This window comes from Meleagris gallopavo, chromosome 12, assembly GCF_000146605.3.
Source record: "Meleagris gallopavo isolate NT-WF06-2002-E0010 breed Aviagen turkey brand Nicholas breeding stock chromosome 12, Turkey_5.1, whole genome shotgun sequence".
Lineage (NCBI taxonomy): Eukaryota > Metazoa > Chordata > Aves > Galliformes > Phasianidae > Meleagris > Meleagris gallopavo.
The window spans coordinates 2,017,643-2,032,888 of NC_015022.2; the positions used below are offsets into that span (position 1 = coordinate 2,017,643).

Genomic DNA, 15,246 nt, shown 5'->3' on the forward strand with positions numbered 1-15,246 from the left:
GGGAAGCAGAGCTGCTCCAGGAAGGGCTCTGCGGAGGGGGCACGGCGCTGGGCATTCCTCCCGAGCATCCCCGGCGGCGAGCACGCAGGGCTGGCACGAGAGCTGTGTTTGTGAAGGGAAATGGTTGGGATAAATCACAGCAAGGGAAGTCGGGCCGGCCTGGCCAGGCTCCAGGGTTAAAATTAGCACCAGCGTGCGGGCCGGCGTTGGGATAACGGCGGTGCTGGGAAGGCAGCGCGCTGCGCTCGGCCGTCCTTGACCCCCTCATCCCTCCCCACAGGGACAGCATGACAGCCTCAAGGAGGGATGTGCTTCCTCCTGCATCCCATTCTCATCCCACCCCATCTCCAGGCTGTCCTATCCCCATCCTATCCCGTGTCACCCCATCCTCATCCCACCCCATCTGCAGCCTACCCTGGTCCCGTACTTCCCTGTCCCCATGCTTCCTTGGCTCCATCCTTCTCTGTCCCCATCCTGCCCCACCCTGTCCCCAGCCCAACCTGGTCCTACCCCACACTGTCCCATCCTACCTTGACTCCACCCTGCCCCAACCCCATCCCACACCATTCCCATCTCACCCCATTCCCATCTCACCCTGCCTGCAACCCAGCCCGATCCCGTCCTTCTCCATTCCCATCCCATCTCATCCCTATTCTACCTTGTCCCCATCCTATCTTGGCGTCATCCCATTCCAACCCTACCAAAATTCATCCCAACCCTACTCTGTTCCTATGCTTTCCCATCCACTTCCTATCTTGACTCCCTCCTCCCTTCTCCCCATCCCACCCTGGTCCCATCTCTCTTCTACCCCATGCCCACCATACCTTGGCTGCATCCCACTCCACATACACCTCGCCTCATCCCCACCCCTGCCCCGATCCCATGCCATTTCCTTTTGGGGTCCCCATCGCAAGCCATCCCCCCCATTGAGATCCAGATGCTGGGGAGTCTGGTGGGGGCTTTGCAGGCTCACCGTGGGGCTGGGTGGGCGCAGGGACAGACCCCGCCACCACCATCACCGGGTTTGTGGACGGGAGATCGCAAACTTGATCTTGGGAAGACCCCAAACAAGCCTTCAAAGTAGGGAGGAGAACACAACAGAGAATGCCCACAGCTCCGGGTCCCTATTCCTGCCTCTCTTTGGCCTGAAGGCTGTCGGAGGAGAACACTGCAGCACTTGCCAAGCCCAGGCAGGACGCACTGGCAGTGCGTGCGGTGAGATGGTGATGTCCCCGTGCCACCGGCAGCACTGCCAGGGCCAAGGAACCCGCCGGGCCGGTTGGCAGGGATGGGTTTGGCAGCACCGCACTGTGCCGGGAGCGCCCATGTGCAGGGAGCAGGAGCAGGCAGATGCATGTGAGGCACAGCGTGCCAGCTGGGGCTCAGCAGCACCTCGTCGTCCCTGTGTGCCTCGCATATTTTGGGAGCATGGCAGGGCATTGAGCCTGCTGGACGTGGAGGTGTGTGGCTCTTTCTGGGTGTGTTGTTGCACAGAGCTCAGGCCCATTGCTGCCTGCTGGCTGTGAGCTGGGGATGGGGCTGGAGCTGCCTTGCATGTCACTGCGTGCCGTGCGGCTGCTGGAATGCTTTGTGCAGCCAGCCCTGCCCGGGGAGTGAGGCTTGCGGCGTGCCCGTGTGCGGGCAGAGCTGCCGGAGCCTTCCGAGGAACCTGAACCCAGCTGGGCGTTGCAGGAAACCTGCTGGCCTGCGTATTTGTTTGCGTGCAGCAGCGCCTGGAAACCAGTCCTGCATCCAGGCTGCAGCAGAGCCTGCACCCTCCCGGTGCTCCCACACGGGGCAAGAGGAGGGCAGGTCCCTGTGCTGGGATGGGACACGTGGCTCCCACCCTCACGTCCCCGCACGACTTGGCCCCACAGAAGCACACCCAGCACCGGCTCCTCCAGGCTGCTGCCTGTCCTCTCCTGACCCCGATGAGCAGATATTGTGCAGGGGATGGAACCACAAGCCTCCAAAATAACTCGCCTTGCTTTCCCTGCTCCCGAATGTAGGCCGTGTTCCTCCCATTGAATCCCTCGGGGTGAGGCAAGTGCCTGCCCCGCAGCACCCACTCCTGTTGCAGAGCTGATCCACAGCCGGGCACAACACGGAGCCACGATGACATGCAGGAGGGAGGGAGAGCCGGCACGCCCCTGCTCTGCACAGAGGGCCGCCCTGGATTTGGGGAGCAGCACCACCCTGCAAGCTGCCGAGCTGCTATCCATCCCTGCACGGGGCTTGGTGGGGGCAGGACCCCCCCGGCACCCAATGGGCTGCTCCAGCAGCAGGGCAGGGCAGGCAAACTTGCTCATAAACACAGCCAGGAAAGCTGCAAACAGCACAGCTCACAGCCCCGGGGTGCTATTTTGGGAGGGTTTGACCCCAGATGAGAGGAGTGCTGAGGGACCGTCTCAGCCCGGTTGCAGCACGCAGAGAGCAGGAGAGCCCTGTGGCAAGGAGCTGCAGCCACTCGGTGTGTTGTTGTTGTTGGGTCCCATCCTGAGCGCAGCTCTCAGTTTTTCCTCGGCTCATTCCTATTTAAGGGCTTAGGGGAAAACTTGAGCAAGAGGCTGGGGCTCGGCACGCCGCCTCCAAGCACTGCGCTGCAGCTCACAGCTTGGCAGGGCTCAGGCAAACCGGCTGCAGCTCGGGAAAGGCACTTTATTCCGTGCACTCCTACCAGACTGGAGCGTACAGTGGGAAACCAAGCCGTGCCCGCTCCCACCTCCAGCTTTGTGCCTCTGGGGGCACCTGGCCTGGCGTGCAGCCCCGGCTGCTCTGGCTGTTTGGAGGCAGCACGATGTGTTTTGCTCATTTCTCTTCTCCGGGTGGGCGGGGGCTCCTTGGATCCCCTTGGCGTTGGCCACGGGGTTTTTCCAAGCCTCTGCTCCGTCACTGCAACCCGCCTAGCCCTGGGGGATTTGGGCAGCTCCATCCTGAGCCTGACGTGGTGCAAAGCTGCTCGTCCTCATCCCTCTCACCCACCTGCACCCCCAGCACCTTGGCCAACCTCAGGTCCCCCCAGTGCGTACCCGATGGCAGCGCTCCCTGATGGCGTTTTGCCCCCCCCCACCCACTTGCCCCTCTGCCCAAAGCACTATGGAGATGGGGGGGTCCTGGGCGGCCGTGCTGGCAGCCCCCCATCCCCAGGTCCTGCAGCGCCCGCGGGATGCCGGCTGCCCTGGAGGAGGAGGTGATGCTCTGGGGGGCTCCCACCACTCGTGCCCCCGCCCTGCACCCTCACACCCAGTACTGGTTGTTTTTCAGGGCGGGGTTGGATGTCCGGCAGTACTGCAGCAGCTCGGGGTCAGCTGGCACGCCGGGACCCTGCGGTGGCGGAGCTGTGCCTTTGCCATCCAGGGCATTGACAGTCGTTAGGGGGATGCCTTGGTTGGGGTCCGTCTTGCGGAAGGTCTCCTGCTCCGGTACGGCTCCATTCTTGGCCTTGGAGGCAGGTGAGCCCTGCACGTGGTGCTTGCCTGTCTTGTTGCGCTTGTGCAGGTAGAAGAGCAGGGGCAGGATGAGGGCCAGCAGGAGGATGATGAGGCAGATGGGGATGATGATGCTGAACATGTTGGCCTCGATGAAGCCTAGGAAGGTGCCGCCCTCCTCGGGGCTGGGGCTGGTGGGTGGGGGCACAGAGCCTGGCTCGCTGGCATTGAGGCTGCTGCGTGCCGTGCCCTGCGGCTGTGGCACTAGGGACGATGGTGCTGGCGGGGCCAGGAGCAGGGTGACACCATAGGACTTAGAGGCATTGTAGGGCTCGGTGATGTACCCCAGGGACACCAGTGCTGGTGGCACGCCAGCAGCCACCAGTTCAAAGGTGAAGCTGTCACTGTGTGGGTGCTGCTGGTTTGTGTCCCTGTCATCAAGCACCTCCAGCCCCACCAGCCCTTGCTCCAGCTCCCTCTGGCTGAAGGACTCAATGGGGACAGCGGGCTGCCCTGGTGCACGGGGTCTCCTGATGAGGCGGCTGCTGTGGGGTGGCTGGCGGAGCCTGAAGACAGGGATGCTGTGGGTGCGGTTGGCCAGCTCACTGGCATCCAGCGTGCTGGTATCCAGCAGGGCCTGTGGTGCCCCTGGGCCACACGCTGCCCGGCCGTGCTGTCGCCAAGGCACGGACGGTGACATTCACCACCCCAGTGCTGTTCATTGTTCGTGACCTGGCGAGGAACTGGAAGCTGTCCTCGGACGAGGTGAGCTTGGTGAAGGTGAAGGTCACCTCTCCGCGCTCCAGCTGTGCCTGCGAGAAGCCCTGTGCTGGCTTTCTGTTGACCTGCACTTGGCCAAACCTCGGCTCTGCGGTGATGGTGTAAAGGGCATTGCCCTCGCCGAGCTGCGGAGCCACGTGCCGTGGGGACAGCAAGGCCCTATTCAGCTCCTGCGGCACCTCCAGCGGCTCTGCACTGCCCATGGGCAGCACCACCACCTCCAGAGAGATGTGGGCAGGTGGATGCCGGCCATCAGACAGGCTCAGCACCAGGGACTCCTGAGCACCACGGGCTGCAGTGACCAACAGCACGTGTCCCGCATTGATGTCTGCCTGTGTGAAGCGCTTGATGGGCACCTGTGGGCTGCGCACGTCGGCCAGGTGTCCGGTCTGGGGGCTGTGCAGCAGGCTGTACACCAGCTCCTCTGGGGAGCCCTGTGGCTCTGCCACGTCCAGGTGCTGCCTGGACAAGGTGATGGTGGAGTTGGGCAGCACCCGCAGTGCTCCTTGTTGCTTCACCACCTGCGGGGGCTTCTGGCTGCTGCTGCTGCTCACCGTCACGTTGAAAGCTTCGGAGATGAGCAGCCCTTCCTGGGGAGGACGGATGGAGCGCTGTGCCCGCGGCCGGAGCCAAGCCTTGAACTGGAATCGGTCCTCAGTGCCACCGTTCTCATGGTGCACGTACAGCAGGCGTCCAGCAGCCAGGTCTGACTGCAGGAAGAAGGGTTGTGAGCGATCCAGCAGCCTATCAGCCACCCAAAGCTGTCCGTGCACCGGCAGCTCCGTCACCAGGAAGATGACATCGTGTGCGTCCTGCTCAGGGGCTGGGATCTGGCTCAGGAGGTTGGATGCATCCAGCAGCGAGGTGCCGATCTCTGCTCGTTGAGCATCTACGAGATGGAGACCTGGGGAAAAAGGGGAAGCCAAAGCTCAGTCAGAGCAGAAGAGTTGCAAAGCGATGGGGAAGGCAAATGGGATTTGTTATCTTGGCAAGATGATGAGGGGAACCGCAGAATCACAGAATTATTAAGGTTGGAAAGACCAGTAAGATCATCCAGTCCAACTATCAGCCCATGCCTGTGACCACTCTAGACCACATCACTCAAAGGGGTTATATGCAGCCAAAGGATGGATGCAATTTTCTAGCTATTGGTTGGTGCACTATCAGTGTACGTGCACGTTGCACAATAGTGCTTTTTCCTCCAACAAACAAGCTCTCCTGAAGTTTGCACAGCTTCATCCCCATTCGGGGGGATTCTGCAAACTTCAGGAGAGCTCGTTTGTCCTTTGCTTGTCCCTTCCTCCTCTCCCATCCTTTTTCACCTGCATTTCTCCATAGCTGAGTCGAGCGCTGGGGACACTTCGCCTCGAATGATATCAGCACCAGCAGGATGAAGGAGTCAGAGATGGTGGTGGGACCAACCACGCGGAAGCGGATGGCATCCTGGGTGAGCCAGAAGGGCTTCTGCGGCATCTCGTGCTGGTAGAAAACCATCCCGGCATCCACCTAGAAGGAATAAAATCACACTGAATTCAGCTTAGTGTCAAAATAAACTCAGAGTAGGGGGCTGTCAGGGCAGGACCCCGAGCTGTGGGGGTGTTGGAGAGCTGGGCCTTGTCTCCACCTGGGCCTGGGTGAAGTTCCTGACTTCATCCCCATGGGCGGTGCGCAGCTGCCCCAGGCGCGGTGCCTGCTCGATGCTGTAGTACAGGGCAGCAGGGCCAGCGGGGCTGCTGCTCAATGCCTGCAGGTTCTCGCTGGTGATGGGCTGCAGGGCACCTGGAAAACACATCAGGATGGGCATCAGCCTTTCTCCTCTGGAATTCCTGAGTGCCGCTGCCCGAGCCCCACACCCACCTGGGCAGAGGGTGAGGCTCTGCTTCTTGGCCAGGCTGATGTGCTCCTCTCTGTGCGCCCTGACGAGGAAGAAGTGCCCGGGAGACAGGTTCTCACCATCCCACAGGTCAAAGGCGAAGCCTCCATCCAGGGGCCCTGTGGAGAGCATGGAGCTGGGGCACAGGGCAGACCCTACCTTGGTGCAGGACCAGGGCACGGTGCCCACCCCAGTGGCACAGAGCACGGGGACAGCTGTACCTTGGTGCACAAAGAGGACGATGCCGCTGTCAATCTGCGCTTGCGTGAAGCTCCGCAGTGCCGTGTTGGGAGCAGAGCGCAGCACCACCTTGCCGTTGGCTGGAGGCTGGATGGAGAAGGTGACCTCAGCTGCCGGGCTGTCCTCGTCCTCAGCACGCAGAGTTTGGGGGCCGATGGTGGCAGCGGTGCCTTCCCGCAGCTGGGGGACAGGAAAGGCCGTGACTCTCTGGACACCCCAGCAGCGCCGCGTGCCTTGCACAGGGAGGCACATCTCGGCCGTACAAGAGCTCCTTGTGCACTGCTGGGTGATGCACGCATCCCCTGGCCTCTGCCCAAGCCCTCATCGCCCCGCGCCTGTTCCCCAGCACGTTCATGGGGCACAGTGCCCGTGACTGCTGCCACTCCACATCTGCAGCATCACCCCACTGCAAAGGAATTTCAGTGCCCAGGGCTCAGCCCAAAGCATGCAGGGGATGGAGGCAAGCAGGAGGCAGCAATGCACCCCGTTGCTTATCCTCTGCCATACTCCAGCCTTGCAGACTGCGGGATTATTCCTGTCCCAGCATCGGGTTAGCACAGTGCTTTCCAGCTGGCCTCTCCCCATGCATATCTTGAGTGGGTGTGGGTGCCTGCGGTGAAATCAGATCCATCAGATCCCCCATGGGAGCAAGGAGCGAGGCCGGGAAGTGCAGCTTCAGCAATGCAGAACGGGACAATGCAGCTGGGCTGAGCAGGGCTGACCCATATAGCTTGCCCCACATCCTCCCCGCGTTATTATAGCTGGGATCCCTGCACTGCCCACATGGACTCTGCACCCGGCGCTGTGTGCGTGCAGCAGGGAAGCTGTGTGCAATCTCCATGCCGGGCCCATGACCTTTACCCGCTGAAGTCATCTCCCGAGAGCACAAACACATGCCTGGCCCCTCCTTGCACTCAGCTGGGATATGCTCCCTGCTCCAAACCCTCCGAGAATGGAGCTGTGCTGCTGAAATTGTTCTGGGGCCTTTTCCTGCCTTTTGGCAGCTCTGCAGTGTGGTGGTAGCTGGAGGGAACGGGGGTCCCTAAGTGCCAGGCTGGCTGGAAACCAGCGAGGAGGAGGCACAGTGGGGATTTTATGGGGGATTTTGGCACAGCTGGGGCAGATCAGGGCTCAACGCACAACAAAGGCGATTTGCCGGAGGGGCTGTGCAAGCAGTGTGTGCACAGCCAGAGATGTGTGTCCGGGAGGGGCTGCCTATGGATGGAGACCTCCAGGTTTGGGTGGGCATCCCATCCCCCTCCCTCTGGGCAGCTCTACAGCTCGGAGCCTCCTTCCCAAAGCCCCCTGGCAGTGCATGCGGCTGGGGTGGGTGAGGAAGGCCAGGGGTTAGGAGACACGAGGCATGGGGAGAGGAGCGCTGTGCTATTCCCAAGTAATTGGTATTTCCTAAACTGTACGGCAGGCAGCGGCTGGAGTGGGCGATGCTCCCACCTCGTGGACAGCTCCAGCATCGCTAGGGGAGGAGGAGGAGATGGAGGAAGAGGAGGAGGCAGAGGAGGAGCAGGGAAGGAGCCGCCCCCCGCACAGTGCCCATTACCTGGAGCCCGGCGTTGGTGCGCAGCTGCGGCCCCTTGGTGCTGCGGGGCAGGATGGTGATGAAGACGGTCCCAGGTTGGCTCTGCCTCTCGGAGGTCGAGGTGCTGGCCACAAGCGTGAAGCTGTCGGCCTGGGCATGGGGAACGTCCTGCCGGTACTGGATCTGCTGGCTCTGCACCTGTGGGAGGGGGCCGTGTGAGTGAACTGCGTTGGGTGTTAGGATAACTGATTGGGTATTAGGGGAAATTTCTTCTCCAAAACAGTGGTGAGGTATTGAAACGGGCTGCCCTGGAGGTGGTGGAGTTACTGTCCCCGGGGGTGTTCAAGAGCCGTGGAGATGTGACACTGAGGGACGTGGTCAGTGGGCATGGTGGGAGTGGGTTGAAGTTGGTGTTCTTAATCATCTTTTCCAACCGTAATGATTCTATGAATCTATGGGAGGATGCAGGAGCTGGGTGTCCATCAGTAGGTCTGGGGCATCCCTCCCCCAGGGCCATCCAAACCCATCTCAGGTCTTGGGCTGGACCCCTACCATGCCAGACATGGACCTGGCCATTCCAAGCCCCTCCTATGGGCAGATCTCTAAGAGAAGAGAAGAGGAAGAGGAAGATGAAGAGGAAAGAAATAGAAAGAGGAAGAGAGAGAGAGAAACAGAAGAGAAAGAGAAGAGGAAGATAAAGAAAAGAGGAAAAGGAAGAGAAAGAGGAGAAAAAGAGGAAGATAGTGAGAAGAGGAAGTGAAAGAGGAAGAGAAAGAGAAGGAGAAAGAGAGAAGAAAGAGAAAGAGAAAGAGAAAGAGAAAGAGAAAGAGAAAGAGAAAAGGAAGAGCCCAACCTCCCTCCCCAGCCTCCTGGTGGCACCAGGGCAGGAGCTCAGCCCACCCCTGGGCAATCTGTACCTCACTCCAGGTGAAGCTGTGCAGTCCCCCATCCTGGGGCCGCTGGCTGTTCAGGATGGTGCCAAAGCGGGGAGGCTGGAGCACCCTGAACTCCATGTCAAGGGCCGCAAAGTAGGCACTGGGGATGTTGAGGACAGCTGTGGAGATGGTGGCAGAGCTTCCTCCCGGTACTGTGATGTTGTGGATGTCCAGGGGAATGGTGGCAGGGAGCACAACCAGGCTGACAGCCACCCCCACCAGTGGGTCTGCTCCCCCAGCCGTCACATCCACGACAAACCGGTCCCGCTCCTCCTCTGGCTTGGAGTGCAGGTAGAGCACTTGGCCGCTGTTGATGTCCTCCTGGGTGAAGGACTGGATGGGGTCCAGGCTGGGTGGCTCGTCTGAGTCCTGGCCGTGTTGAACCATCACCAGGAAGCCAGAGACCGGGGGGCTGCTCACCAGGTAGACGATATCCTGGGGTGGGATCTCCTCATGGGTCACCTGAGAGCATGGAGAACATAGTGTTAGCAGGGGCCTGAATCCCATCTCTTCCCCTGGGCAAAGCCAGAGATGGACACAAGTCCTTCTTCCATACAGGTGGAATTACGTGGGGGGGAGAGGAACGACTAGAGAAATGATACTAACCAGCAAGTGCTCCTCCTTGATCTCAGCAGCTTCCCCCTGGAAGACATGTATCTCCTTGTTGTTGACAACGTGCAGGGGGCTGGGGTGGTGTCCAAGAAGATGGTGATGGCCAGTGTGTCCTCTACTGCCATCTCGTTTGCTTCCACAGTAAACTGGAGCTCATCCCGGGCATTTCTGCTGCCATTGTGGAGGTAGGAGATCTCTCCTGCCAGCAGGTCCCTCTGTGAGAAGGCCATGACCGGCTGCTCCCCTCGCAGCACAGTCCCCCACCTCGGTGGGGCCGTTACCAGGAACCGTATCTCTTCGTCTGACCTGATGTCCATGTTGGTCTCCAGGCTGAGTACAGAGGAATCGATGCTCCCTCGGCTCCCCTGGGGGATGGCTAGGCCAGTGTTGTTGACTACTCTGATGTAGGGCTCTGATGCTTGTACCTCCAGGAGGGCAGTGGTTTGGTGGAGGCCATCGGAAACCTGCAGCTGGATCCAGCCCCGGTCCGCTCCGGAATGGACAAAAAGAATCTTTTTCTTCCTCAGGTCATCCTGGGTGAACCGGTAGAGCTGGTGGCTTCTGTCATCGACAGACACGATGCTGCCAAACAAGATGTCCCTCCTTGCCAGCACCAGCTGCGTGTCGGAGAAGCCAGAGTCCTTGTCAGTGAAGGCGATGTCATCCGTCGTCAGCAGATGCTGCCCATTGCGCACCACGTTGAAGACCTTGTTCACCACCTGGACAGGAGTGTGGTCATTGATAGGCTGGATCGAGACCCTGAAAACACCTCTCACCTCCTCCGCCTCAGGCTCAGAGCTGCCCTCGCCCTGCCTGATGGCCACAAAAGGGATATCATCTTCCAGGGTCTCGGAGTCATCGTGCTGGTAGAGCAGCCGGCGGTGGAGGATGTCATCGTTGGTGAACTCCGTGATTTCCTCGCCAGAGGGCCAGCCAAGGGATGTAGCCCAAGCCAGCCTGCCATGTGCTGGCCCCTCAATCACTTCGTAGATGTAGTCCATGCTGTTCTGGCTCTGCACAAAGAGGTGGTCCTTGGAGATGACAGCCTGCCCGCCTTCAGGCACGGTCAGGAGGACATTGGTCAGGTCAGGTGCGTTGGGGTCCCCACCGATGCCGATCGTGTAGGTGTACACAGGGGAGTGCTCCTCGCCGGCATGGACACGGAACTGGAAGCTGTCCTCAGCCTGCTGAGCATTCCTGATGGTTGCGCTGTAGCTCAAGTGATTTCTCTGCAGATCGTCCTGGGTAAACCCAAAGCCTTCAGTCAGCCTGTTGCTGAGGAGCTCCAGGTTCCCCTTCTTGGGAGCCTGGATGATCACATAGTGGAAGGGGACTGGGGCAGAGTTTGGGTCTTCCAGCATTGCCTCCAGCTCCCTACTGGTGATGTTTTTGTGCCGCTTGTTCTTCATCTGGAGGGGGACCATGGTCTTCATCTTAATGGTGGCTCTTTTAATAGTTATGGTAAAGGTATTGTTTGGCAAGACCTTCTGTCCCACCTGGACACTGAACCGTAGCTTCTCTGTGACATCCTCCTGCCGGTGCTCTGGATCTGTGCTGAAATACTGGATACGCCCCTGCTCCAGGTCTTGCTGATGAAAGGACTCAACTTTTTTCCATTCCCCTCCTATGCTCCCTTGTTTCTGGATCTCACCGTACCTGAGGGGCTCTGTGAGGCTGTACAGGATGGCAACTCGCTGCTTCACAGCATTTGTCTCCACAGACAGGTTGGTCGTGGTGATGCGCGCAGCTCCTCCTTGGGAGATGGCGAGCCCGGTGTTGTTGTGCAAGCGGATGTTGGGCTCTATTGCGAGGATCCTCAGGGTGGCAATGGGGCTCGGCACTGTGCCATCACTCACCTGGAAAGTGAGCTGCAAGTCTGTTCCGCTCTGGTGCACGTAGACCACGTTGCCTGCTTCCAGGTCCCTGCAGGAGAACTCCTCGATGGGCACCCCAGGGTGGAAGTCGTATTCCACATAGCCCTCGTCCTGCTGCCCGCCGTGCAGCTGGAACTCAAGGTCGTCGCAGGATGTGTCGTCATCCAGGGCCTGCAGGATGTCCATGGTCAGGTGCTTCCGTGTGTGCTTCAGGATTGTCATGTGGTTCCCATGGGGAAAGATCACCTGTGGGGCATCGTTGATAGGGTTGACCATGATGGGGAGCAGGTAGGTCTGCCCTTGCCGCAGGCACTCAGGGATCCCTTGCTGGGCAGTCACTGTCACCTCCAGCATCAGCTGGTCCATAGGGCCCTCAGAGCCGTCGTGGATGTACCTGACTTTGCGATTCACAATATCCAACAAGGTGAACTTCTTTCTACTCCGGGAGCCGGGGATGTCCAGCTCCAGCTCGCCATGCCTTGGGTCACTGGTGATGCTGAATAGGATTTGGGACTGCCGGATGCCTGCAAGGCCCAAGTCCACCGTGGGCTGTGCGTGTTTCCATTCCACAAAGGCCATGCCCCCTTCGGAGACAATGAGGGGGCTGACGTGCAGCAGCCGGCTGACATTGGCGAAGGCAGGTGGGAAGCTGCCATCTGGCTGGCACGGTTCTGCCAGGCCCAGAGCTCCGTGCCAGGCATCGGGCGGCGGTGAGGTGGGTGCCTCGTCCTGCTCATAAGTCTCCTCGTAGTCCCAGTAGTGCTCCTGCCTTCCACAGCCAACTGTGACATCCCTTGTCACCACGGCATCCTGCAGGCTCCTCCGCTGCTGGTTTATGCGCAGGTCCTCCATGCAACCAACAAATGAGGTGTTGGTCAAGGTCCACACTGAGGTGAAAGCAAGGTGGTGAGCCCTGAGCCTTTGCAAGGCTTTGTCATTCAAGCCTCCAATGAAGAGGTTTCCCTGGAGGTCCAGGCGGCTGTTGATGCCCCGATTGGATCTGGATGAGGCATAGTAGTCAATCAGGATCTCCAGCTTGTGGTTGTCGGTGTAGACCTTGACGTAATGCTGCTGCTCGTCGCTGATGAAGATGTTGTTGTGTAGAACGATGACGCCATTGCCCTTCTCAACAAATCCTCTCAGGCGCCCGTTGGAGATCTCCAGGTAGAAGAAGTCGTTCTCCAGCCCTGCGTGGTAGATGAGGGGTGCCTGGGTGATGCTTGTGGTGATCACAAACTCGATGGTCCCCTCCTCTCTCGCCTCCCATGTGGGGAAGGCGATGTAGGACTGTGGCCCCAGGAATCCAATGGGCTCCTCAGGCTCTGCAGAGAACTGTGCGCTGCAGCCTTCCTGCACCTGGTGGAAGACCTTGGAGCTGCTGTCAGAGGACAGCGGGGAGAGGACATCCAGACCGTTGAATGTCACAGTGTGGAGGCAGCCCCTGAAGGGCGGGCTGACCCCAGCGAGGTATGGCAGGTTGAGGCTGCCTGTCCCCCCTGCATAGAGGCCGTGCTGGATGTCCAGCTCCCGCATGGGCCCCGCGATGTCCACAGAGCTGTTGAAAAGGCCATCGATTGTCAGTGTCATCCTGCCATCCTCCAGCATCAGCTCCACGTCGTGCAGCGCCAGGTTGTCCAGCTGCAGCTCTGCTGGGGACTGCAGAGTCACCTCTTCTGAGCCCAGCCGCAGCCTGGCCTGTGGGGAAGGAGACCGACAGGGGTCAGGGCTCAGCTCAAGCATGGTGTGAGGACACATCCCTGAGGGTTAAAGTGTCCCAGTCCCTCCATTCATCTCTGCGTGCCTCTGCGGGGTCCTCCATCCCCCATCCCTTTTCTCCCCATGCAGGAGCTCTGCCATGTGCTGACTCCACTTTCCAGCCCCATCTAACCCTTCCACACTGCTTGGGCTGCTTCCAGCCACCATCAGCCTGGCGGTGGAAATAGCAGGTTTATATACATTCTATATATAATATAGAAATAGCGGGGGTGGGCGTGGGAGGGTACATCCCCACAAGCAGCATCCTGGAGCCTCTCTAATAGAGGGTTGGCCAGGGGGCCCCGAGACGCACGGTCAGCTGCTTGCTCACTCCGTCCCTGGCCTCAGATGTGGTTAGTGGACGCTCCCTGCTCATTTCCTCTGGTGGATGCCAGCACCGTAACCACAAGAGGAAATTGTTCTTCTGTCCTCGTCCCTTCCCACGCCCCGGCTGGGCTCGGTCTGTGGTGGGCTGGGAGCGGCCGCTAGTGGAACCTTCCATTTCTCCAGCGCCCTCTGCTCATCCATTCCCCTTCCTACCCTCCCGCACCTCCCCACGCAGCGGGCGCACGGCCCGCGGGGCTGACCTGCAGGGTGCCGGCTCGCAGTTGCAGCAGGAGGTGGTCGGGCTGCCCGGCGGCCAGGAAGAGCAGCCCGCTGCCCTGCCCGGTGTACAGCTGGAGCCGTAGCCGCACCGTCCGCGAGGCGTCCGCCAGCGGCATCTCCACGAAGCTGTCCCCGAAGAACGAGACTGGGACGGGAAAGGAGAGGGTCGGGAGGGGGAAGGACCCCTGGAAGGGCACTCCCAGCCCTGCGTATGAGCGGGAGACCCCTTCCAGCAGCCCTCCCGTCGCTGGGCTGCGCGTTGCTGGGAGCTGCATCCTCCGCCGGCGGCCACACGATGGGGCCCGAAGGCTGCAGCCCTCCAGCCTCCGTTCTCATCCCTCTGTCTTCTGTGACCCTGCCACCCCCGTGTCTTCATGGAGTGGTGGCCCTGCCCTGCCCAGGCTCCCCGGTGCCAACCCTCTGTGTATTTCGCACCGCGGTGCTGCATGTCCCCTGCTGGAGTGCTCAGTGCGTGTGTGTGTGCCATCCATACGAGGTCGCAGGAGCTGCTGCTGGAAGGGGCTCAGGGCCTGTAGCTGTGAGCATGGTGGGCTCAGCACGATGGCATGCGGCAGTGTGATGTGTTATGGGGTGTGCAGAAGGCACGATGCGAGGGGACCACGGTGCAGCTGCACTGCACAGCAGCTTGGTGTGCCAACGGGCTGAGTGTGCACTGTGCCTGCATGCAGAGCATGAGTTGATGCATCCCAAAGGCTCCGCTCTGGGCCTTCAGGAGGACTCGCTAGCCCTAAAAGATATTTAGACTCTATAGCTGCTCCCTGAGGGGCAGCCCCAGCCTGCGCTCTTTGGAGACATGCACACCTCCTTGCCCAGATGCCTCCAAACACCACTTCCAATCATTGGCTCCAGTTTCATTTGGGGTCTGGGAGAGCAGCATCCCCCAGCCGTGCTGTGCAGGGGAGAGGTGGCAGCAGGGGAACACCCAGCACTACTAACAGCGAGCCTCAGGCTCGGGGCTGCCAGCACGTCTTACTCAAGCCTGCTCATTTCCTGGTCCCTGTGCATGCCGTTGGCATGAGCCGCTTTGGCTCCTTCTTCCTCCGGCCCAAGCCAGTGAATCACAGGAGCCCCAGCAGGGCCGTTATGGGCTGTCCTCCTCTGACCCACTGCTGCAGAACCATCCCCACACACCCCGCTCCTGGCACCACGCTGCATGCAACGCTTTGCGAAAAGGCTTTTTCCTCTCCCTTTTCACCCCCACCCCTGTGCAGCCACACATGTGGTGGGCATTATGTTTGGGCCTCGGGGACATGGTGCTGGTTCCCAATGTGCTCCCACCTAGCATTTGCTGCATTTCAGTTTTGCAGCTTCCCTCATCCCAAACAATGTGGTTTCCAGCTGGGCAGCCAGCTCTGCTGTGCAGCAAGCTGGGAGGCTTAAAGCAAAGGGCTGAGGCCTACAAATGAACCACCTCATCCCCAGTGGGGGACCCCACTGGAGCAACCCCTGTTCCCAGCTTGCTCTATCCTGTAGCAAAGCGCGTGGAGGCGAGCAGGGCCCCGTCACACTTTCCAAGCAGCCAGCCAGCAGATTATAGGCTGCACTGTCTTTTTCTTTCTTTCGTTCTTTCCTTTTTTTTTCTTTT

General features: G+C 60.2%; 1 protein-coding gene across 1 annotated transcript in view; it reads right to left on the bottom strand.

The window, feature by feature from the left end:
• Nucleotides 1-2,644: 2,644 nt before the first annotated feature.
• Nucleotides 2,645-15,246, bottom strand: part of CSPG4 (chondroitin sulfate proteoglycan 4) — a 19,961-nt gene continuing 7,359 nt past the window's right edge. The window contains 11 exon segments of the mRNA XM_010717220.3: nt 2,645-4,065; nt 4,067-5,112; nt 5,531-5,714; nt 5,833-5,987; nt 6,066-6,200; nt 6,303-6,501; nt 7,880-8,056; nt 8,776-9,255; nt 9,400-9,482; nt 9,485-12,974; nt 13,622-13,785. Coding sequence (XP_010715522.2) covers nt 3,238-4,065; nt 4,067-5,112; nt 5,531-5,714; nt 5,833-5,987; nt 6,066-6,200; nt 6,303-6,501; nt 7,880-8,056; nt 8,776-9,255; nt 9,400-9,482; nt 9,485-12,974; nt 13,622-13,785 — 6,941 coding nt within the window. The 3' untranslated portion in view covers nt 2,645-3,237.